This window comes from Solea senegalensis, linkage group LG13 (genome assembly GCF_019176455.1).
Source record: "Solea senegalensis isolate Sse05_10M linkage group LG13, IFAPA_SoseM_1, whole genome shotgun sequence".
Classification (NCBI taxonomy): domain Eukaryota; kingdom Metazoa; phylum Chordata; class Actinopteri; order Pleuronectiformes; family Soleidae; genus Solea; species Solea senegalensis.
Window position 1 is genome coordinate 7,662,843 of NC_058033.1, and position 24,737 is coordinate 7,687,579.

At 42.5% G+C, this 24,737-nt stretch overlaps 3 protein-coding genes across 5 annotated transcripts; 2 read left to right on the forward strand and 1 right to left on the reverse strand.

The window, feature by feature from the left end:
- The first annotated feature begins 1,671 nt into the window (after positions 1–1,671).
- siah2l (seven in absentia homolog 2 (Drosophila)-like) lies at positions 1,672–12,849 on the forward strand. Of its 2 annotated transcripts, XM_044042480.1 has the most exons (4): positions 1,672–2,120; positions 2,569–3,048; positions 9,670–9,849; positions 10,115–12,849. In XM_044042480.1, exons 2-4 carry the CDS (start codon positions 2,614–2,616, stop codon positions 10,484–10,486), a joined length of 987 nt encoding a protein of 328 aa, XP_043898415.1. In that variant the 5' UTR covers positions 1,672–2,120; positions 2,569–2,613; the 3' UTR covers positions 10,487–12,849. The 2 variants fall into 2 exon arrangements, with proteins under 2 accessions (XP_043898415.1, XP_043898414.1); XM_044042479.1 differs by lacking the exon at positions 1,672–2,120 and having other exon boundaries at positions 2,493–3,048.
- Positions 12,850–12,964: 115 nt separating this feature from the next.
- On the reverse strand, positions 12,965–16,184 carry rbmx2 (RNA binding motif protein X-linked 2). Its single transcript, XM_044042520.1, has 7 exons — positions 16,110–16,184; positions 15,461–15,576; positions 15,204–15,255; positions 14,758–14,887; positions 13,948–14,134; positions 13,188–13,516; positions 12,965–13,121 (listed from the first exon to the last, which is right to left on the reverse strand). The coding sequence occupies exons 1-7, from the start codon at positions 16,112–16,114 to the stop codon at positions 13,038–13,040; spliced, it is 903 nt and encodes a 300-aa protein (XP_043898455.1). The 5' UTR covers positions 16,115–16,184; the 3' UTR covers positions 12,965–13,037.
- Positions 16,185–16,452: 268 nt separating this feature from the next.
- Positions 16,453–24,681, forward strand: ap4m1 (adaptor related protein complex 4 subunit mu 1). Of its 2 annotated transcripts, XM_044042471.1 has the most exons (16): positions 16,453–16,731; positions 17,419–17,486; positions 17,601–17,686; positions 17,992–18,098; positions 18,284–18,380; positions 18,475–18,585; positions 18,712–18,789; positions 19,004–19,066; positions 19,152–19,218; positions 20,152–20,205; positions 20,413–20,519; positions 21,302–21,393; positions 21,475–21,519; positions 21,700–21,750; positions 22,354–22,471; positions 24,396–24,681. In XM_044042471.1, exons 2-16 carry the CDS (start codon positions 17,429–17,431, stop codon positions 24,585–24,587), a joined length of 1,326 nt encoding a protein of 441 aa, XP_043898406.1. In that variant the 5' UTR covers positions 16,453–16,731; positions 17,419–17,428; the 3' UTR covers positions 24,588–24,681. The 2 variants fall into 2 exon arrangements, with proteins under 2 accessions (XP_043898406.1, XP_043898407.1); XM_044042472.1 differs by lacking the exon at positions 21,700–21,750.
- Positions 24,682–24,737: the final 56 nt, after the last annotated feature.

Here is a 24,737-nt window from a genome sequence, read left to right on the forward strand (position 1 = left end):
CACCCTCCATCACCTGTCACCTGCTGTTGTTTTCAATTTCAACTCGAGTGTCCATGAATTATAGATTCTGTCTTTTTCACTTCACATGGCAGCTGACGCCACACAGCTAAGGTAGCGCCGCCCTCTGGCAGGAAACACAACCTCTATAGACCTCGAGAAAGTCCCACAACTTCTCTCTACTCCAGCTGTTCTCATCATAAAAGTGAAGATGGTGAAAACCAGTCGGGGACAGGCTAACGTGCTAACGGGAGGACATGTTAGCGTTTCCCCACAGATCCAGAGAGACGGTGGACGTGAATCACTGCCGTGAAAAGTTTGAGGACGAAGCGATGGGACCTGGATTCACCGTCATGTGAAGGACAAAGTGGACGGTTTTCTGTCACATTCAAAGCAACGTTGTCTTAAAGGGACGTTTGTCTCTTTCATGTCTTTGTCCCTCTGTCCTCACTGCATCAACTGTTCTGTCCTTCAGCCACGTCGTTTACGCTAAGTTTCCATGGCATCATTTCAGAGGACACTCATAGCCCCTTACCTTATCCTAAACCTAATTCTAACCCTTAAACCAGGTCTTAACCTTTAATCCCTTAACCATAACCAGTTAAGGATTAACTTTAACCTTAACCAAACCACAATACCAATCTTAGTCCTCAACGTCAGTAAGGTTCTGCCTCACTGGGACCAGGTTTTGGTCTCCATGAGGACTTTCCCCATTCACATTACCAACTCATGTAAATCTGAAGAGTGAAGCGAGGAGGAGATTAACAGATTAAGAGGAAATAAATAAATAATCTGACAGACATGTGATAAAGAAGTCAAAACCTCAGCTCCTCCCATTCCCCTCTTATTTTATAACCTGATTTAATCCAGGTTGAGTTGGTTCAGTGTAGATGATGTAGATTATTCTTATTCTTATTGCTGCTGGATCATTTTGAAACAAACTCTCACAACTTCACTGCTCTTTGCCTTTTCTTTTCTTGCTTCTTTCTTGAGCTTTTGTTGAGTGAACTTGAGGCGACTGAAGGTTAATTGAGCTGCGTCGTCGTAGCCGTCAGCCAATTCTTCTTCAATTCCTCCTGGAAATTAAAGTAAGAGCCCTTTCCATGTGGGCAGGAGGCCAGAGCCGGACCATCCAACAGAACAGAAGAAGTGATTCTTTCTCTTCTCTCACTCTGACACTCTCTGACACACACACATCAGCAGCAGCAGCTCTGCGGCTTTTCCCCTCATTTGTCAGATTTGTTTGAATGTGACCCAAATTCAACCCGTCTTAAAAGGACAGCGCCACTTTTTTAAAGTGTAGTTGTCTGAGGCACTGACACACAGTCAAGAAATAACTGATTTCAGCCACTTAATAAAACACTCGACGAGTAAAATCCACGTCTACGATGTCTTAAGAATGTGTTCACGTCATTATCTCACTGTTTGAAAGACTTTTCCAACAGGAAATTTATGTTTCTCTCCCCATAGAGAAAACCAGTGATTTTAACACACGGGGACACAGGAGCTGCTGGTCTAATGCTGCCTTGTGTGGTCACTTTGTGTCACTGAGGTAAATCTGAACAAAGGCTTTTGAATGCCGAATTGACTAAAATAAGACATTTGAACTTGGTGATGGAGGCAGCAATGGATCAACAACTCCTGTTTCCTGTGATGTTAAAATCACTGATTTTCTCTATGGGGTTTGGTGTGGGAGGTGGTCTCAGTTTAAGCTCTGGAGGAGTTAGAACTGGAAGAAGATACAACCTTTGACCCTTCACCATTTCTTTTAAGTATCATCATCCAATTCAGAGGTCTCAAACACGTGGCCTGTGGGCCACATGCGGCCCCCCCAAATCAATCTAATGCTGCACAACATTTAATATCAAGTTATTTCTTTCTATTTTTATTATTAATAGATTGATTTTGCGTCATAAATCCGTTTGTATTGTAAACCATTTATCGTCCCATGTCAAAGCAAAGACTTTTATTGTGAAATGTCATCATAAATATTGTTTCTCGTTTCTTATGACTGGCCCCGAGGTCATACGAGATTATGAGAGGTCCCTGATCCAACGGAATTCTGTGATGGAGGAGAATGTAGTTTCACCTGATGTCCACTTGAGGGCGACAAAGCATAGCAGGTAGTCTCTCTCCCACTCTCTCTCTCTCTCTCTCTCTCTCTCCCTCTCTCTCTAACATGTACTGTATGAGATAAAATCAACAATACTTAACTAAAAGTTAATTCATGTACAAATACAAGCATATCATAAATAATATGTATTAGGTATATATATATGCATATATATATGCATTAATACATATTGTATATATGTATGTAAAAATGTATATATATGTACATATATATATATATATTGCCAATAAAATCAATAGATTTATAATAAAGAAGTATTTCTGAATATCACATTTTCCATAACAGTGCAAAGTCTTTCAAAAACAAAATATTATTATTATGACGTCATGACGCTGCGCTCTCTGATTGGCTGAGCGCTCTGTCACTCTGTGACGTAGCGGCCAATCGCTGTTGGCGGCAGGCGATCCAAACTGACCACCGCCATGTTGGGTCTACAGGCGCCAAGAGCCGCTGGAGGAGGACGGTCCGGTGGGAGGCGGTAGATGTCAGCGGCGGCTCCGCTTCTGGAAGTCATGAGCCGCCCGTCTTCAGCCGGAGCCGGGGGAGGAGGGGCCGGGAAAGCAGGCGGAGGGAAGCATGGAGGCTCTGGAGGAGTCACCGCCGGTGTCGCAGCGGCAGCCGCCTCCGGTGTGAGCTCCGTGCCCGGGGGGTCGGGGTCTGTCGCCCCTTCCGTCGCCGTGACCCTGAGCTTGGGCGGCCTGACCGGGCAGCCGTCGGAGCTCACGGCGCTGTTTGAGTGTCCGGTGTGCTTCGACTACGTCCTGCCGCCCATCCTGCAGTGTCAGGCGGGTCACCTAGTGTGTAACCCGTGCCGGCAGAAGCTGAGCTGCTGCCCCACCTGCCGCGTCCCGCTCACCCCCAGCATCCGCAACCTGGCCATGGAGAAGGTGGCGTCCACTCTGCCCTTCCCCTGCAAGGTAACACACAAACACACACACACACACACACACACACACACACACAGAGGTGTGTTGTCACGTGACCAAAGGACCAAAACAAACACAGTGGGAGTGTTCACTGACCCAGAAACTTACCAGAATCTTCATTATTTTTCTTCTTCTTTTACATGACTTTGAAATATGTTTTTAGACACTTATGAGTTAAAGGGATAGTTCAAGTTTACTGTTTTTTTTTTAAAGAAAAGTGTGTTCATACTGTACTGTGAGCACCCCCTGTTGCTGAGTGTAGGGATGGGACAATACTACCTTTTTTGAGTCTGATACCAACATCACAAACTCGAGTAACTACTGATATCACAAACTCGAGTATCTACCGATACCAATATCACAAACTCGAGTATCTACTGATACCGATATCACAAACTTGAGTATCTACCAATACCGATTTCAAAGATACAGATATCACAAACTTGAGTATCTACCAATACCTATATCACAGATACCGATATCACAAACTCGAGTATCTACTGATAAGATATCACAAACAAGAGTATCTACTGATACCGATATCACAAACTTGATTATCTACCGATATCACAAACCAGATTATCTACCGATATCACAAACTTGAATATCTACCAATACTGATATCACAAACTTGATTATCTACCAATATCAAAAACCGGATTATCTACCGATACCGATATCACAAACCAGATTATCTACCGATACCGATTTCACAAACTTGAATATCTACCAATACCGATATCACAAACTTGATTATCTACCAATACCGATATCACACACTCGATTATCTACCGATACTAATACCGATGTCACAAACTTGAGTATCTACCAATACCGATATCACAACCTCAAGTATTTACCGATATCACAAACCAGAGTATCTACCGATACCGATATCACAAACTCAAGTATCTACCGATACCGATATTAGTGCAATACAGTCATTTTAGACCATTTATGAGCGTATGAAGCTGTTAATAACACATTTATGCTGAGTTGATTCAAAGACAAAGTTGTCCAACTTTGTCACAAATATTGTTGTAATAAGCGGGAACTTTGGTGTGGGAGAGTGCGTGGTTTACAAACGTCAGTTTCCTGTTGTTAAAGTCTGTCTAACAGTGACATAAACACGTGAACATCGTGGACTTAAAATGTGTTGTTTTTTTACGTCTGGTTTTACAGCTTCAGGTGGCGCTCACAGCACACTCTGTACATCACACAAACACACTATAAACCCCATTAAAGTACAAGCTTTATTTAGTGTCTCACTCTGGTCGCAGGTTTGGAACTTAAATTGGTTCGAGACACCGTTCTAAATTCACACGACGCACGCTCGCGTGTCCACGTTGGTCAGTGATACAGCTGATCACGTTACACACACATTAATGTTGAATAGAGTCTGAAAGATGTGTGTGTGTGTTTGTTTGTATGTGTGTCATCCTTCCTCCGCGTATTTCCATGGTTTTCCGATGCATTAAACCATTTTTAATTATAATTATCTGAATTATCTATTTACCAGTTAATTCTCAACCATTTCCATTTTTTTGGGGAAATTTACCACAAGTCTTTCCACCCCTTTGCAACAATTGAGTTGTATGTGTGTGTAAAAATAATGTTTATGATAAATAGAGAATGTGGGATTTTTCAGTGTATGTTTGATGTATTTCATGTAACAAACTGTGGTTATTGATTTCACCAGACACTCGGTCTTAATGTGTGTGTGTGTGTGTGTGATGAATCTGATCCTGTAAGTGCTGCAGAAACTCCATCAGTTTGTGATTGAATCAAGTTCTTTTTTATTTAATGGATCCTCCTCCTCCTCCTCCTGCTGCTGCTTTTCATTGATTTGTCTGTAAGTGGACAGGAGGATATCTGAAGAAATGAGGACATGATGAGTGTCTTCAGAAACATCTTGGATGTTTACGATGTGAATTCAAGAGAAAAAAACGACGCAATGGGAATTTTGTGATCTTTTAGTATTTTTAGATTATTAGATTATTGTTTGGTCCATAAAATGGAAATGATGATGTTTTTGTCCACAAACCCAGCAAAGAATCCAGACAATATTCACATTCAAGAAGCTGAAAAAATCACAAAAAAAGAAGTTGGGATATCAGAAAAATGGTTGTAATTATTGACAAAAGCGATGAATTGATAATAATTGACCTGTTTTGGAAAAACGTTGGAAGCTACTCCTCAAATGAAGCAAGAACTTTTCATCCTCAGGAGCCGACTTCTCTCGTCTCGCTCTTGCGTCGTCGCAGGCGGAAACATCGCTGCGTTGGAAGAGGATCGGTCACGTGACCTTGTATACGGTCAGCTGACTGACGGGAAACGACTTTTACACATGAGGTGATGTCATGTAACACAAACACTGAGCTCAGTGTGTGTGTGTGTGTGTGGGGAGGGGGGGTTTGACAGATGCTGGGGGGAGGAGGAGGAGGACGGGGGAGCGATACTCCCCCTCTATTCTCTCTCTCTTTCTCCCCGCCCCCACTGTATGTGTGTGTGTTGGGCAGCGACTCTGTGCGGTCGATTTGAGGACGAATGTTTTTCTGCCTCACAGAGAGAGTGTTTTCCTCAGTGTGTGTGTGTGTGTTGCTGGTCCGTCGGACACCACATTTCAGGCTGTGTGTGTTGGCATTTGTGTTTGGCTCTGTGTGTGTGTGTTACCACAGAAGAAGAAAACAAATTTTTTTTTTGTTTTCTTCTGCTGCTGCTGCAGTAGAAAAGAGAGAGAGAGAGGACGTGCGAGGTTCAGCTGCATTACTGCTGCGTCTACAGGAGCTGGTACGTGTGTCTGTTTGTGTTTGATTAACTTGATGGAGTTCAGGGAAAAACTGCTGATGTTTGACTGTGTATATGAATATTATCAGTGACTGTATATATAGACCGTCAGTGACTGTATATATAGACCGTCAGTGACTGTATATATAGACCATCAGTGACTGTATATAAAGACCATCAGTGACTGTATATAAAGACTGCCAGTGACTGTATTTATAGACCGTCAGTGACTGTATATATAGACCGTCAGTGACTGGATATGAATATTATCAGTGACTGTATATAAAGACCATCAGTGACTGTATATAAAGACTGTCAGTAACTATATATAGACCGTCAGTGACTGTATATAAAGACCGCCAGTGACTGTAAATAAAAACTGTCAGTGACTGTATATATAGACTGTGTATATATAGACCTGTATATATAGACCGTCAGTGACTGTATATATAGACTGCCAGCGACTATATAAAGACCGCCAGTGACTATATAAAGACTGTCAGTGACTGTATATATAGACCGTCAGCGACTGTATATAAAGACCATCAGTGACTGTATGTATAGACCATCCAGTGACTATATATATATATCTATAAAGACTGTCAGTGACTGTATATATAGACCCAGTATATAAGACCCAGTGACTGTATATAAAGACTGTCAGTGACTGTATGTATAAACCCAGTGACTGTATATAAAGACCAGCAGTATATAAAGACCATCAGTGACTGTATGTATAGACCATCCAGTGACTATATAGGCCAGCGATATATAAAGTCCGCCAGTGACTGTATATAAAGACAGTGACTGTATATATGGACCCGACCATCAGTGACTGTATATATAGACCATCAGTGACTGTATATAAAGACCGTCAGTGACTGTATATAAAGGCTGCCAGTGACTGTATATATAGACCAGTGACTGGATATGAATATTATCAGTGACTGTATATAAAGACCATCAGTGACTGTATATAAAGACTGTCAGTAACTATATATAGACCGTCAGTGACTGTATAGACCGCCAGTGACTGTAAAAAAACTGTCAGTGACTGTATATATAGACTGCCAGCTGTATATATAGACCCAGTGACTGTATATATAGACGCCAGTGACTGTATATATAGACTGATGCCAGTGACTATATATAGACCGCCACTGTATATAAAGACCATCAGTGACTGTATGTATAGACCATCCAGTGACTATATACGTCAGCGACTGTATATAAAGACAGTGATATATAAAGACCGTCAGTGACTGTATATAAAGACTGTCAGTGACTGCTATATAAAGACCGCCAGCGACTGTATATAAAGACATCAGTGACTGTATGTATAGACCATCCAGTGACTATATATAGGCCGTCAGCGACTGTATATAAAGACCGTCAGTGACTGTATATAAAGACCGTCAGTGACTGTATGTATAAACCGTCAGTGACTGTATATAAAGACTATCAATGACCATATATAAAGACCATCAGTGACTGACTGATCTTTGTCTCTGTGGACACAGACTGAGTCTGGTCCAGGACTTGATGAGTGGACTCACAGACACGGTGTTGTGGTGTGTTTTTTAGTGAACGTAAAAACACTCACACACACAAGCAGTGAGTCGTCATTTCTTTCCACATGGTTCTGTGGTCAGTGACAAGCTTCTGTCTGTGTACAGAGAGTGAGGAGGGACAAAATAGTTGAGTCCTTCTTTAACCATATTCACTCACTCTCCCATACCAAAGTCCATAGAAAATCAGTGATTTTAGCTCAGGGGGGACACAGGAGCTGCTGGTCTACTGCTTCCTCGCGTGGTCACTTTGTGACACTGAGGTAAATCTGAATTAAAAAATAAGACGTGAATTTAGTGATGGAGGCAGCAGTGGATCAACAACTCCTGTGTGCTGTGATGTTAAAATCACTGATTTTCTCTATGGACATTGGTGTGGGAGAGTGAGTGGTTTACAGTGGAAAATTGTTGTTGATGTTTGTGTGTATGTGTGTGTGTGTTTGTGGCAGCTGTGTATGTGTGTGTGATGCTGTGTCCGGCCTCCTGCCTGCCTCTCCTCAGGGAGTTGGCTCAGTGGCGCTGCCTGCTGGGTTGGCATCGGCACAACGGAGTTGGTTCAGCCAGCACCACAGTGCTAAAAGCTAACACTGGGCGACGACAACAACAACATCAGAAACCTAAGCGGGGGTCAGAGGTCAAGGACCGAACCAGTCGTCCTGTCGGCTGCACCAAACCGCTGTCGGGCCGGCAGGTGAGTGGAGGACGAAGACGAAAAAAAACATCGTAGGGGTTGTGAACCTTTTTGGGGAATTCTCAGAATTGGAAACTTTCTATGGGAATAAAATGTAAATTTTCAGCTTCTTAAATGTGAATATTTTAATCGATGATAATATCCATGTTATTCCATCGCACAGTACTGACTGCAGGGCTGTTGAGGCCACTCCCCCATCCTGGGCCTGTTGTGTGCTTTGCATTCTTATGTTCATGCATATTTCATGAAATCTGTCAAGATATAAGGTGTATTTATATTTGATTCACTGCATCAAATATCAAATAAAATAAAATAAAATAAAATGGACTATGTATGAGCAATATTTACACTCAGCCTGTTGAGCGCCAAAAATGTCCCATTGAAACCCATTCAAACTACAATTTCCCATCTCACTCCCAGAAAAAGCATAAAACATGCATATCATATCTGGATGTCAATCTGGGCTTTTGGCATGGAATTGATCATTTGTACTACTCTCCACTAGGTGGCGTCATTTAGCCATATTTGGCATACAGAGAAAAAAAAACATTATTTCCTCTAGATTAGTGTAATTATTTGACCATGCACAAACAATAATCATGCAAAGAACCTGCATTGACATATCCTAGGCTGTAATAATTCAACTTTGCTCATAGTATATTGAAAATAATTCATTTTTCCAATTTTTTTGGTGGCATCATGATAAAAACCTGGCATTTAAAATCTTTAAAAATGAGTTCGTTTTTGACTGAGCAGAAAATCAGCTCAGTCAAAGTAGAATATAATAATGTTTCATGTTTTTTATAGCCTTTGCTTTTAAAAGGGACATTTTTTGCTCTTAGTGGTTCAAGTGTAACAAATACTAGAACAGTCCCTCAGGGTTAACATCACCAGTACAAGGATGTCCAAGGACATCTGCACTCACTCACTCACTCAGAGTCCTGATGAAACCATGAACAGGTTTCTGTCTCTTTTAATCCATTAAAAAATTCATGAATGCAGCTGCATGAGAGGATTCATGTCTCGTGTGTGTGTGTGAGGGCATGAACATGGTCTCACTGTGTCATAAACATCATCAGTTCATATACATGTGTCCATCTTCTCTGTTAAAATATTTTTTTTATATTTTTTATCATTTTTTTCAGCTTCTTAAATGTGAATATTTCCTGTTTTCTTTGCTCCATATAAAACAAAATGAATCATTTTTTGGGTTTGTGGACAAAAACAAGACACTTTGAGATCATCAACGATTTCTGACCCTAATGATTCATCGAAGAAAACAATCGACAGACAAGTCAATGATGAGAATAGTTCCACTTCCACCACAGTTTTGATTATGTGACACAGTGACGCCCCCTGCAGGATGCCCCTGAACCCCGTCCACACACGCAGGGAATAGAAGACGCATTCCTACCAAAGAAGAGAATGCTGCTACAGCTCCCTCGGACATGTCTGGTTTGAGCGGCTCATCAACTGAAAATACATTTTAAAGCTAGTATCGTTTGTCACTGAACTGCACATGATCGCGTATGTTTACAGAAATATGTTACGTGTGTGTGTCCTCAGTTCTCGTCCTCCGGCTGCCTGCTGTCTCTCCACCACAGTGAGAAACCCGACCATGAGGACGCATGCGTGTTCCGGCCATACTCGTGTCCGTGTCCTGGGGCGACCTGCAAGTGGCACGGCTCCCTGGAGGCCGTCATGCCGCACCTGACGCACGCGCATAAGTCCATCACCACACTGCAGGTAAGTGTCCTGGGCTCTGCCCCCCACAGTACTCGTCAGTAAATCTCCGACGTAGGGGACAGACGTTTTCTGAACTCCTGCGCATGAGTGCTAATGTAAAGAATGCAGGGTTCGCAGTCTGTTGAGCGACGAGGGCTAATTTACTCGTCTTCATAGACGATAAAATGTCGCGTTATGATGCGATTTATTTGGGAAATGGAGTAAAAGTAGACAATTGCTGTGGCTTTACATCTATGTTTCCTACGTGTCGTTGTCTCGTCTTCAGGGCGAGGACATCGTCTTCCTGGCGACCGACATCGACCTCCCCGGCGCCGTGGACTGGGTGATGATGCAGTCGTGTTTCAGTCACCACTTCATGCTGGTGCTGGAGAAGCAGGAGAAATACGAGGGCCACCAACAGTTCTTCGCCGCCGTGCTGCTCATCGGGACACGCAAGCAGGCCGACAGCTTCGCCTACCGCCTGGAGCTCAACGGTAACCGCCGGCGCCTCACCTGGGAGGCCACGCCCCGCTCCGTCCACGACGGCGTGGCAGCCGCCATCGTCAACAGCGACTGCCTGGTGTTTGACGCCGCTGTTGCGCACCTGTTCGCCGACAACGGCAACCTGGGCATCAACGTCACCATCTCTGCGTGCTGACATGACTGTGACGGGTGTCTGACACCCGGGGGGAGGGGCCTTTACCCTCCGCCTCCGTCTGTCGTCACCGCATTGAAAACGTGATGCGGAACTATGACCTCACACCGTCTCCACCGGCAGTGACGCAACCTATGCGTCTCTTTGAGTTTATCGTGAACTGAATAAGTCTTTCGGTTTCGATATCGCGGTTCGTCATGGTTGCGACTTTGAGGATTGTGCAGAGCAAACGTTTGAACATTGGTTGATTGACAGGCGTGTCGGCCAATCGTGGCGCTCACTCACAGGAAGTGACGTTTACGTGAGAAAACTAATTACAGAGTTGTTTTTGTTTGTAGTTTTTAAATATTTAAACTCTTTCTCTAAATGAGGATGAAACATTTTGTAAAAATTAAATCCAATGTTTATTGATCGTCTTTTTATCGATCAGCTGATGAACAAATTAAACCTCAGACGCAATTTTTTTTTTTTTTACACTTAAAAACCAAAGATTCAGTTTATGAAATAGAAAATCTTCATCTTTCAGTGAATAAACACTTTTTCGCACGGAGAATACGGAGAATTCCCAAAAAATTCTTTACTTTTATTCGCACGAGATCAAACAGACGACACAACCTCGAATGGGGTCTGATGCTCGGGGGGGCGTGGCCTTTACCCTCCGCCTGTTGTCATCAGGTTTTAAACTTCCTGCAGTGATGCCGTAATGTAATCTCCACCCCCCAGGCGTGTTTCGCTGCAGCAATGTATTTAGATTTTTTTCTGATGACTCAGCTGTTTTTACTCCCAGAAGCCCCGCTATATTTTTTGGGGTTGGTAAAAAAAATCGACTGCCCTCTGCTGGAGGAGGCGGAGTCAAGAATCGCCGCAGATAAAAGCAGGAAACACACTGTGGGCTGTCACTTTTTCTAGGTTTGTACAAAAATATACAACTAAGTCCCCACACACACACACACAATTGTGACCTTTCTTTTTTTCCCGCTGTTGAACGCACCACAAACTTTGCCGTCAATTTTTATCACAGAAACTCAAACACCTGCACGTCTCTTTTCTTTGTCCGATATTTACGTTCCTCCATTCTGATGGATTCAAGCCATGCTCACAGTGCCCCCTGTTGGAGTACATGTTGTATGTCGAGACTACAGTGGGGCAAAAAAGTATTTAGTCAGCCATCAAATGTGCAAGTTCTCCCACTTAAAATGATGACAGGTCTGTAATTTTCATCATAGGTACACTTCAACTGTAAGAGACAGAATGTGAAGAAAACATCCTGGAAATCAAATTGTAGGATTTTTAAAGAATTTATTTGTAAATTATGGTGGAAAATAAGTATTTGGTCAATAACAAAAGTTCAACTCAATACTTTGTAATATAACCTTTGTTGGCAATGAGGTCAAACGTTTAATGTAGGTCTTCACGAGGTTTGCACACACTGTCGCTCAAAATCTCACGATACATGGCCCCATTCATTCTTTCCTTAACAAGGAGCAGTTGTCCTATCCCCTTTGCAGAAAAACAGCCCCAAAGCATGATGTTTCCACCCCCATGCTTCGCAGGAGGTATGGTGTTCTTGGGATGCAACTCAGCATTCTTCTTCCTACGACGAGTAGAGTTTGTACCAAAAAGTTCTATTTTGGTTTCATCTGACCACATGACATTCTCCCAATCCCCTTCTGGATCATCCATATGGTCTCTGGCAAACTTCAGACAGGGCTGGACATGTACTGGCTTAAGTAGGGGGACACGTCTGGCACTGCAGGATTTGATTCCCTGTCGACATAGTGTGTTACTGATGGTAACCTTTGTTACTTTGGTCCTAGGTCTCTGCAGGTCCTTCACCATGTTCATGTGTAGTTCTGGGATGTTTGCTCACCGTTCTCATGATCATTTTGACCCCACGGGATGAGATCTTGCGTGGAGCCCCAGATCGAGGGAGATTATCAATGGTCTTGTATGTCTTCCATTTTCTAATAATTGCTCCCACAGTTGATTTATTCACACCAAGCTGCTTGCCTAGTGTAGATTCACTCTTGCCAGCCTGGTGGAGGTCTACAATTTTGTTCCTGGTGTCCGTCGACAGTTCTTTGGTCTTGGCCATGGTTTTTTGGGATTAAGTGACAGCACCAACACACACACACACACACACACACACGTATTTAACCGCCAGCGCCTTAAACTTCACCCGCCCCCATTTTAATGCCGACATCCCCACGGAAAACAAAAATGAAGTTACCTCTGACCTTTGACCCTCACACCCTGGCGGTGTTTTTTCCAACACGACCTTTCACCAAAACTGGACGACTGGTTCGTTCGTTGGATGATGTGATGACGTTGTTTTTGTTGCAGAAATAAACATGTGGTATAATGTGGACATGTATGTTTTTTGTCATGTTACAAACAAAAACAATGAGTAAAAAAAAATTATAACACGTAAAATTTCCCGTATAATTAACATGTTAAAATAAGTTGCCATAGAAAATTTAATTCAGAAAAGGAAAAAGTTTAATATGGAAAAAAACAAAAAACTCTATGAAACTAGAAACTATGCCTGCATCTTCTATCGCTGCCTGTCTCTTCGTCTGTTGTCTCCGTCTCTCCTCCTGTCCTCTCTGTCCCGCTCTGTCTCTTTTCTCCTCTCGTCCTCTCTGTCCACATCTCTCCGCCTGTCCTCTCTGTCCACGTCTCTTCGCCTGTCCTCTCTGTCCACGTCTCTCCTCCTGTCCTCCTCTCCTCGTCTGTCTTTGTCTCTCTCGGTCTCTCTTTGTCTGTCTCCCTCTCGTTCGTGACGTCTCCTCCTATCCTCCTCTCGCCTCTCCTCTGCTACTCTCTGTCCGTTCTGTTGTCCTCCCAGTGGCGCCCCCCTCTGTTTGTACTTGTCATAGGCGCTGTCCTCTTTTTCCTCTTTGACTCTGACGGGGGGAGGAGGAGGAGGAGGAGGAGGAGGAGGTGATGCAGAGGAGGAGGAAGACGCTCGTCTCCCCCACTCCTTCTCTTTCTTCTTCTTGTCTTTCTTCCTTTTTTTCTTTTCTTTTTTTTCTGAAACAGAAAAACAGGACACATTAAAGGGACACTTTGGTGAGGACCTGAAATTTGTAAACCACCTCCAACCAGTGATGGAGGCAGCAGTGGGTCAACAACTCCTGTGTGCTGTGATGTTGAAATCACATATTTTCTCTATGGGGTTTGGTTTGTGAGAGTGAGTGGTTTACAAACTTCAGTTTCCTGTTGGAAGTCTGTCTCACAGTGAGATAAAGACGTGAACATCTTCTTAAGACATCGTAGACTTGTCCTGATGTTGATTTTATCAATAAAAAAGGGTCAAGTAACAGGAAACTGAAGTTTGTAAACCACTCTCTCTCACACCAAACCCCATAGAGAAAATCAGTGATTTTAGCTCACAGGGACACAGGAGCTGCCGATCCACTGCTGCCTCCATCCACTAGATTCAAAATCACAGATGTCCTCACCTTTCTTCAGCTTCTTCACTGGAACGTTGGGCTGCTCATCGTCCTCTGAGGGAGACGACGGAGACTTGGAAGCTTTCGGTGCACAGCCCTCCTCCCTCAGGCGCTTGGTCACGTCGTCAATGTCCTCATAGTCTTTCGGAGGACGATAGTCTTTGACGTGGTCCACGCGGATGGTCCGACCTTTGATCTGAATCCAAAAAAAACGCTTTGTTACAAAATCTCACTGCAATGGGACGAAATGCGATTGTATCACATGTTGCAATAAAAAGCACTCGCAATAACTCGATGGCAGAGAATTGGAATAATACGATAATGACCAGAGGAAAATCGCTAACATTCCATGTGAGTGATGTGAAAATGCTGTTTAATTCTCCGACATATAACACTAATGATTTGTCGCAGTGCCACACACTGCATCTTTTCAGTAATTTCAGAACTTAATTATTTTATTTACAATTAAAAGGTAACGCCACAAGACGATATTATCATGATACTTATTCACGATGATATTATCACAATATCACATCACAATACGATATGTTTAGTCTCCAAACGATATTACCACGATATCACGTCACAATACAATATCATGATATTTAGTCACAATACAATATCGAGATTTAGTCACCAAACAATAACCAATCCCCCCCACCCACACCTATGTGGTATAAGTGTAAATCGCGATTATTTTGGTCAAGAAAAAACAAGACGCAACCCACAAATGCCAAGTGGACTGCTGGTGAACCAGGTGTGTCGCGCGTTGATGATGTCATACAGGTAAGTGTGCGTGTGCTGACAGCGCTGCCTCACCTTGATGCCGTTGAAGTTGTCCACAGCGAGGACTGTGCTCCTCTGGTCCTCGTAGCAGATGAAGCAGAAACCCTTGGACTTTCCCGTCTTCTTGTCTCGCACCAGGTTGATGTTCACAATCTCGCCGTACCTGTTCGGGCAAGAGGTGAAATCTAGCGTGAGTTACTGGGGTGAGGTGACGGGCTGCTCAAGAAGCAAAAAAGTGGTTCCCAAAGTCTGGGTTGGGACCCACTGATGGGTGACAGGGTTTTTTTTGGGTCCCCAAACTTTTACTTCAGATTTCTGTGCATATGTTTAAAAAATGGGCATAAAATGTTTCATGGACTAAACTGTGGAGTATGCTTCTCATTCTATTCTATTATTTTATTTTGTTATTATTTATCACAGCTTTGACACGGGTGGAGGACATTCCTCCGTCTGTCCCAGAGGTGTGTGTATGTACGTACTGAGAGAAGACGCAGATGATGTCGCCTTCTGTCAGCTCGTATGGAAATCCACCTGTGGAGACAGGGAGACAGACGTCACAAACAGGAAGCAAGGAAGCGTCTCAGTCCACTTCAAAATGTGAATATTTCCTGCTTTCTTTGCTTCATATGACAAAAACAAGACATTCTGAGAATATTGTGTCCAACTTTTCTACATTCCCTGATATTTTATGGACCAATTGAGGAGATAAATGAATGGAAAATGTGGTGTCTCTCACCAACAAAGACCCAGGCACTGTCTTTGTACACGCTGTGCCAGGAAACGGAATCCTTGACCCCGAGGTCAGCCTCGCGCTCGTTGAGCTCGTTGATCAGCTTCACCTTCGTCAGCGGACTGAAAAACACCACAGAGTTCACGCTGTTATCAATACGTTCAATCATACACTGATCATATAACATCATCTTTATATCTGACCTCGCACAGAGCTGCAACAATTATTCGATTATTGGATTATTCGTAGATCAACATCAACTATTTAGATCAATAAATTGGGCTGGGGGTTAAAACAACAGAATAGTTAAAAACAAATTTCTGTTATTTTTCAGCTTCTTAAACGTGAATATTTTCTGGTTTCTTTGCTGCACATAAACAACGTAATCATTGAAACTGAATCTCTTTTGACCTGACCTTTTATGTACCCGATTAATCGATAAAATAATCATTAGTTGCAGCCCTGATGATGCACTGTATATCCTGATATTGTCTGGACTTGTTTGAGGACAGAGTCAATTCTGAATGGGGACAATAGTATTTGCATCTCTATTCCGATTAAAGACACTTTATGGTTTTCTACTTTTCTAAAAACACCCGATTGATTAAAAACCTGGGATATAAACAATATCGTTTATATTAAGGGGTTCACTTACTTCATGTTGAACTGTGCGGAACAGACACTGATGCTAATCCTGGTGCTAGCGCGGTGCTAATCCGCTGACATGAGCCGTTTCCGTTCGAGTTCCCCGCCTGTGCTGCCGCCTGCTGCCTGGATGTCTCAACTGCAGGCTAAATGTGACAAAAATGACTAACCAGAAACAAAACACGTCCTAAAATTTTACGATAGACTTCCATGAACGTAAAAAGACAAAATTATATACAACAATCCAAAATTGTGGCATTTATTTGACTCATTTCGATTATTATGACTCATGGAAATTAACCGCCCGTACACTAGGTGGCGCTGTGCGTCTAATCACTGTGTGCTGACCCAGGTTGTAAACACTGGTCTGTCGGCTGATCCGGGAACAGTCAGATATATGAGGCAACACAAATGGAAGTGTCTTTCATGTCTTTAATGTAACATAAACAGAGTTGTATGTAGACGTTTTTCGGCGCAGTCCCGTTTATTTTAACACGTGTGCATTAGTTCGCGGATTCTGCTAGCTACAGCACCGTCACCTGTCACATGATTTCCATGGATGAATTACAATAAATTCGAGAAATACATTATTTTGAACAAATCATCTCGTTTTTGTTGATTGCCTGCTTCAGGTAAGTGAAACAGAACCTGACATTATGTGGTTGCTCCGCTGGGTTACTCGCTCACTGTTCAAATCCAAACCTGCTTCCAATTTCACTCAATTAAACAAACGTCGTCGTGTTTAAACACCATGTGTGCGCGTTAAAAGAACAAAAAGGGCTTTTTCTGACTCGTGTAGGTTTTCTGAGAAATTCGGCGCAAGACAAAATGAAACATCACATTTGAAATGTGTTTTAGTTTAGTCTTGTAACTGACCGACTTCGTCTCTGGTTCAGTTGGTTCAACTGCTACTTTCTGTTCACATAAGAGTGGAGTGAACACTGTAGTGTTTGTAAATAAAAGGCAAACGGTGCAGCGTATTACATATGTATTATATATGTGTAAATGATGCATACATAATGAATAATCTGCCCAATGTTACACACGGATGCTGAAAACAGACTTTAGTCAGAAGGGCTTGTGTATGAGTAAAAAAATCCTTAAATTGGCAGAATATTGAGTGGGGTTTGGTCCAACCTGGATGGATTTTTACATACATTTTAAAGGTGCCTTTTATAGGTATTTTAAAACGATGCTACTGAAAGCCAACATGTTTCCACTGTTGCCAGCAGGGGGAGCCACTGTGTCACAGTGATGAAACGACTTGTATTTGTTTTCCAACGTTCAGTTAATGGATTATTTTGGGTTTGTCTCATCAGGAGGAGGAGGATGATCTCTCAGCTCTTCATCTTGTCGTCAAAGGGCGATCACCTCATCTATAAAGACTGTATCCTTGTTTTCCCCACAGTTCAAAAACAATTACTACTGCTACTGTTATTATCGTTATTACTCTGTTAAGTTAAGGAACTGTTGTTTAAATGTTCTTAACACCGACCATTAGTCCGCGGAGAAGCAGGAATTGATGTCGTCAGCGTTTTCTACGAGAAGGTCACGGCACTGCCTGGAGACCAGCCTCCAGTTGTCATGGTAACCCCCCCCCGTGTCGCTGTGTGTTGTCAGTCGAAACTTGAATTTCATACCAGCTCATACATTATTTGGCAAAACAGTCTGTTGGACGACAATTGGCACGTAAATCAGAAAAAAACACTACTGGACACCTCAAAGATGAAAAGTTACTAAAAGGTCTCCCGGATTCAAAAGGGCGTTGTCACAGCGACCATGGGAATATTGGGGAAGTGGCCTGTGACTTTGCCGTTCAAGGACTGACCCTGACAGGAAGTAGTGGACCTTGAATGCAACATAATTAACATAATTCCTGTGTGGTTTTGCAGAGTCACAAAGATCTTCACTATGTCCACATCAGGCAGGGAGGACTGTACTGGGTCGCCACGACGACGCAAGACTCCTCCCCCTTCACCATCATCGAGTTCCTCAACAGGTTTGTTTTCGAGGGGCGAATAGAGCGAAGAACTAGTGTGTGAACTTATGTCTGTGACGTCCTCACGTCTTTAAAGGGCTTGGTCAGGGTTAAGACCTGGTCTTAGGGGTAGAACTGGGTTTAAGGTGAAGGGAAGTGATGGTTATTGTGTATGTGTGTGTGTGTGTGTGTGTATGTATCCTCAGACTGGCTGCTCTGGTGAAAGATTACTGCGGCTCTCTGTCAGAGAAGTCGGTGCAGATGAACTTCGCTCTCATCTACGAGCTGCTGGACGAGGTCGTGGTGAGTGACCTCCTCATCACAGCGCCCCCCTGTGACAGAAATATTTACACAGAAACAATGACTGCTGTATGTGTGGTGTGTGTGTGTGTCTCAGGACTACGGTTACGTACAGACGACGTCCTCTGACGTCCTGAAGAACTTCATCCAGACTGAAGCTGTTTCCTCCAAACCCTTCAGTCTGTTCGACCTGAGCAACGTTGGCCTGGTCAGTCACACAGAGGTCACACAGAACTGAGAGAGTTCATACACTGCACAGAGACACTGTGACAGAGCCTGTGCTGGTTTTGTTGTTGTTGACATGTTGTCTTGTTTGTGTTGTTGTTTGTTGTAGTTTGGAGCAGAAACACAGCAAAGTAAAGTGGCTCCAAGTTCTGCTGCGACCAGACCAATCCAGTCCAGCAGAGAGCAGGTTATCCTCTTCTTCTTCCCCCTCTTCCTCCTCTTCTTCTCTTCTCCTCCTCCTCTTCCTCCTCAGGAATCCTGTGAACGTTTTATTTGGTGAATTTTTGAATCATGAACTTTGTGTTTGAGGAAAAAAACAACAACTGAATGAAAGTCCAGTTTATTCACCACTTCACTCAAACATCACCACTTCACTCACTCACACATGTGTTTCTCTGCAGGGAGGAAAGAGTCAGATATTTGTGGACGTGATCGAGAGACTGTCGGTCGTCATCGGCTCTAACGTGAGTGATGATGATGAGGATGATGACGAAGGTCACATGTGTTCACGTGTTACTGACGAGTCTCCTCCTCCTCCTCCTCCCTCAGGGTGTCGTGATGAAGGCAGACGTGGAAGGAGAGATCAGAGTCAAGTGCTACATGCCGAGCTGCTCAGGTGAGGTCGACTCCAATTCGCTAATCCGTGTTTTTCTGTCAGTAACACAAATGTAACACAATGTGCTCATAACACAATTGCTCATCAAATCTACGATGTCTTAAGAACATGTTTCACGTCTTTATCTCACAAACCACTCACTCTCACACACCAAACCTCATAGGGAAAATCAGTGACTTTTGCATCACAGCACACAGGAGCTGCTGGTCTACTGCTGCCTCGTGTGGTCACTTTGTGTCACTGATGTCAATCTGAACGAAGATTTTCAAAAGCTGAAGTGACAAATAAGACATTTGAACTTAGTGATGGAGGCAGCAGTGGATCAACAACTCCTGTGTGCTGTGATGTTAAAATCACTGATTTTCTCTAGTGCAGGGGTCTCAAACTCAAATGACCTGTGGGCCACTGACGGTCTCGTCTGGTCAGTCGGGGGCCAGTCAAGTAAATAAAAAAACATTTTTGGGAAAAGCAACAGTTGCGGTGGACGTTATGAGCTCATATCATTTTTTGTGAAGGAAACAAACTTTACATTTTTCAGACTTTCGGTCACTGTGACTATTTCCTAATGTATCGAAAAGACACAAAACCAATGTTTTATGATGATGATTGCGCTCATAAAAACAGAAGCAGCAGCAGCAGCATACATCCAGTTAGGGGAACTTGAAATTTGCGAGGTTACTTCATTTCGCTGTGAACTCTGCATTTACTGGGATTCAAAGCAAATGAGTTTCACTTTGATTTTAGCCAAATGTCCTTGTTTGTTTATTTGCAGCTTTTTATCATGTGTTTTACATACAGTAAAAGTGTGTGTAAAAGAGTGGAGTTGTAAATTAGCAGTTGCTCTAAACACCAGCTTCACACTCTGTCCTGGAACTAAGTTAAACTGCTTTGTCCCTGTTCAATAAATAACAATCCTTTTTTTTCTTGAAACAGAGATGAGAATCGGTCTGAATGAAGAGTTCAGCATCGGCAAGTCACAGCTCAGAGGTACACACACACAGGTCTCAAACCCGTGTTCCGTGGGCCACATACAGCCCCCCTAAAATTGACTTCACGTGACATGCCGTTTCATTTCAAGTTATAAAAGCGTTTGTCTTCCATTCACTCGTTCACTCCTTTGTTCATGTTAATTGTCTTAATTGCTGGCGGTTAAAGTGAGACACTAAGTCATAACTGTGATGTTTTGTTGTTCAGGTTACGGGGCGGCGGTGCGCGTTGACGAGTGCAGCTTCCATCAGGCGGTGAGACTGGACGAGTTTGACAACCACCGAATCCTGCGGCTCTGTCCGAGTCAGGGAGAGGTATTGTAATCGGTATTATTATAATCATCATTATTATTATTATTATTATTATCATTGTTAGTATATCTTACATTACATGTCATTTAGCAGACGCTTTTATCCAAAGCGACTTACAATAAGTGCATTTAAACATTTGGTTACAAATAAGAGCTAGAAGTAAGTAAGAGCTTCAAGTAAGCCAAACTATGAAGTGCTAGTCATAAGTGCGATGTATAAGTTTTTTGTTTTTTTTTGTTTGTAAGCTTGTAAACCACTCACTCTCTCACACCAAAGCCCATAGAGAAAATCAGTGATTTTAACATCACACACACAGAAGTTGTTGATCCACTGCTGCCTCCATCACTAAGTTCAAAGGTCTTATTTTGTCACCTCGGCATTTATAATCCTTTGTTCAGATTCACGTCAGTGACACAAAGTGACCACAAAGAGGACCAGCAGCTCCTGTGTCCCTGTGAGCTAAAATCAGTGATTTTCTCTGTGAGGTTTGGTTTACAAACTTCAGTTTCCTGTTGGAAAAGTCTGTCTCACAGTGAGATAAAGGCGTGAACATGTTCTTAAGACATCGTAGACTTAAGATCTTTTATTAGGTGGCTAAAACCTTTCTGCTGGCAGCCATGTTTTCAGTGAGATTGAGCCTCGGTGACTCAGGCTGGTTCTCAGCAGTAGGGGGCGCTCACAGCACAGTCAGATGTGACGTCATGTAACAATACGTTAAACAAAAGACCTTAACTCTCTGATGACAGAGTGGTTCATAAATAAAACTTGTTCTCGTGGGTTTGCAGCAAACAGTGATGCAGTACCAGCTGAGTGACGACCTGCCCACGCCTCCTCCTTTCCGCCTCTTCCCGACCATCGAGCGAGACAACGGAGGAAGGTAAAGAAGAATCTGTAGGTCATTAAAGGTCATTAAAGGTCAGTTTGAAGGTGTGCTGCTCTTCTTTTTCTTTTTCTACAGACTGCTGATCTACTTGAAGCTCCGCTGTGATCTTCCTCCAAAGAGGTCAGCACACACACACACACTTTTTTAATCTCTCAAATGTGGTGAAGTGGTGACTCACTGATTTTCCTGTGAGGGTTAATCAGAGGAGAGGTTTTTAATCACAGTAATGAACATGGAGGGTTAATACATGAAGATGAAGATGAAGATGATGATGATGATGATGATGATGTGTCTCTGCAGCGCCACCATCAATGTGTCCGTCTCTGTTCCTGTTCCTAAAGGCTGTGTGAGGTGAGACGCTCACAGTCAAATGTTGTTGTTTATTTTTTTTAACAAAGCAGGAAGAGACGTCAGAGACATGTTTTTGCTGCTTTGTTAGGGAAAACTCATGGAAATGAAACGTGCTGACGAAACAAAACATCGCCGTTAAACCAGAGTGATGACGTTAAACAAAAGAAAACAAATAAATAAAAACTCAAAAGACATGGGAAGAAGAACCTGTCAAAGTATATTCATGTGTATGTCAAAGAAAGAAAAGAAAAATCATTTAAACTGAACCCACTTTGGTTTGAGGACCAAAACAAAGACGTTTAAGGACATCGTTTCCATTTAAAGGAGAAAATAGTCGACAGAAACGTCTGAAGACAAACGTGAGCTCATGGAACCATGAGGAAAGTTTTTCAGGTATCATGAAAGAAAATCCACATGTTATCTCTGTGCCAACTTCCTGCTCACGCTCACTGGACTCTTTGTCCTGATGATGATGACGAAGAGTGTGAACATGCAAAACAGACGTTTAGACACAAACGCAGCGCTGACACCTGTGTGTGTGTGTGTGTGTGTGTGTGTGTGTGTGTGTGTGTGTGTGTGTGTGTGTGTGTGTGTGTGTGTCAGTTTTTCACAGGAGCTCAGCAGCCCAGAGCAGAGCTGTGAGCTGAAGCCTCAGAACAGGTCTGTGGTGTGGACTGTTCCCCGCTGCACAGGAGGGACACAACTGTCCGCTGTGTTCAAGGTCAGCACACACGCACACTGTCAATACTGTCTCGATATAAGGGGAAAACTATCTCGATATAATGGGAAAACTATCTCGAGGATAATGGGAATAATGGGAAAACTATCTCAATATAATGGGAAAACTGTCTCGATATAAAGGGAAAACTATCTCGATATAAAGGGAAAACTATCTCAATATTGTGGGAAAATTATCTCAATATAAGAGGAAAACTGTCTCGATATAAGGGGAAAACTGTCTCAATATAAAGGGAAAACTATCTCGATTTAAGGGGAAAACCATCTCGATTTAAGGGACAAAATGTCTTGATATAAGGAAACTATCTCTGGAAAACTATCTCGATATAAAGGGAAAACTATCTCGATATAAAAGGAAAACTATCTCATATTGTGGAAAAACTTATCTCAATATAAGAGGAAAACTCTCAATATAAAAGGAAAACTATCTCATACAAGGGAAAACTATCTCTTAATATTGTGGGAAAATTATCCCAATATTGTAGGAAAAATTCTATAAGGGAAAACTGTCTAGCATAAGGGGAAAACTCTCGACATAAGGATAACTATCTCAAAAGGGAAACTATCTCGAGCATGTGGGAGAAATTATCTCAATATTGGGAAAAGTTGTCCCAGTATAAAAGGAAACTGTCTCGATATAAGGGGAAAACTGTCTTGATATAACTGTCTGTCTCGATATATAAGGAAAACTGTCTCTCTACGTGTAATAAGGGAAAACTGTCTCGATATAAGGGAAAACTGTCTCTATAAGGGGAAAGGGGAAAAACTATCTGGAAACCATTCTGGAGAGTAAGGGGAAACTATCTCGGGACATGTGGGAAAATTCAATATTGTGGGAAAATTATCTCAGTATGGGAGAAAACTGTGCCATATAAGGGGAAAACTGTCTCCATATAAAGGGGAAAACTGTCTCGGAGCATAGGAAAATCACTATAAGGGGGAAAACTGTCTCGAAAACTGTCATAATGGGGAAACTGTCTCTATAAGGGGAAAACTATCTCGATATAAGGGGAAAACTATCTCGATATTGTGGGAAAATTAACTCAATATTGTGGGAAAATTATCTCAGTATAAGAGGAAAACTGTCTTGATATAAGGGGAAAACTGTCTATAAAGGGGAAAGTTCCGCTGTCTAATAAGGAAAACTATCTCTAACTGCCCCAATATAAGGGGAAAAAACTATTTTCGCATAAGGGGAAAACATTCATATATAAGGGAAAAACAAGTCTCTCGATATAAGGGGAAAACTGTCTCATATTAGAAAACTGTGTCTGACATAAAAGGGGAAAACTATCTCGATATAAAGGAAAACTATCTTTGTTTTGGGAAAATGATCTCTAGTATAAGAGAAAACTGTCTCGATATAAAGGAAAACTGTCTCAATATAAGGAAAACTATCTTGATATAAAGGGAAAACTATCTCGATATAAGGGAAAACTATCTATATAAAGGGAAAACTATCTCTCGAAAGGTGGGAAAACTATCTCGATTTTGTGGGAAAATTATCTCAGTATAAGAGGAAAACTGTCTCGATATAAGGGGAAAACTATCTCGATATAACGGGAAAACTATCTCAATATCGTGGGAAAATGATCTCAGTATAAGAGGAAAACTGTCTCAATATAAGGGGAAAACTATCTCGATATAAAGGGAAAACTATCTCGATATAAAGGGAAAATTATCTCATTATAAGAGGAAAACTGTCTCAATATAAGGGGAAAACTGTCTCGATCTTGACTCTCTTGTATTTGGTGAAATCAAATAAAAATCAAATCTACAGAAAAGTGACGCTCCTGACGCTGTGATTGGCTCGTCTGTGTTAGAAGGCGGGGCTTAACCATGGGCCATTTGTGTCTTTTCCCCCAAAATCTTTTTACACGTCTTGTTTTTGTTTGTTTTTAATCCAGCTGGAGGTCCCCGGCCTCAGCTCGGCGTCCATGTTGGAGGTCGGTCCGGTCGGTCTGACCTTTGAGCTGCCAAAGGTCACGGCCACTGGGCTACAGATCCGCTTCCTCCGCCTGTCGCCCGTCCAGCCGGGACCGTCGCAGCGTTGGGTCCGATACGTCACACACTCGGACTCCTACATCGTCCGGATTTAACGGTGTGGCGCGTTCATGTGCTGGGAGAAGTCAACACGACTCTGACTGTGAGCTGTAAATAATAAATAAACTGTTTTAAATACTGATAAACTAATGTTGTGTGCTTGATAAATGGAAACCTGCTCCTCTCCTTGTCTCCTTTCCTCAATC

Excerpts from the sequence above, each read along its gene's own strand:
- rbmx2 (XM_044042520.1), bottom strand. Across the intron at positions 15,256-15,460 it reads CAGTGCCTGGGTCTTTGTTG|GTGGATTTCCATACGAGCTG; the intron begins GTGAGAGACACC and ends CTGTCTCCACAG. Across the intron at positions 14,888-15,203 it reads ATCATCTGCGTCTTCTCTCA|GTACGGCGAGATTGTGAACA; the intron begins GTACGTACATAC and ends TTGCCCGAACAG.
- siah2l (XM_044042480.1), top strand. The coding sequence starts at position 2,614 with ATGTCAGCGGCGGCTCCGCTTCTGGAAGTCATGAGCCGCCCGTCTTCA. Across the intron at positions 3,049-9,669 it reads CTCTGCCCTTCCCCTGCAAG|TTCTCGTCCTCCGGCTGCCT; the intron begins GTAACACACAAA and ends GTGTGTCCTCAG. Across the intron at positions 9,850-10,114 it reads AGTCCATCACCACACTGCAG|GGCGAGGACATCGTCTTCCT; the intron begins GTAAGTGTCCTG and ends TCTCGTCTTCAG.
- ap4m1 (XM_044042471.1), top strand. The coding sequence starts at position 17,429 with ATGATCTCTCAGCTCTTCATCTTGTCGTCAAAGGGCGATCACCTCATC. Across the intron at positions 21,394-21,474 it reads GAGCGAGACAACGGAGGAAG|ACTGCTGATCTACTTGAAGC; the intron begins GTAAAGAAGAAT and ends CTTTTTCTACAG. Across the intron at positions 21,520-21,699 it reads TGTGATCTTCCTCCAAAGAG|CGCCACCATCAATGTGTCCG; the intron begins GTCAGCACACAC and ends GTGTCTCTGCAG.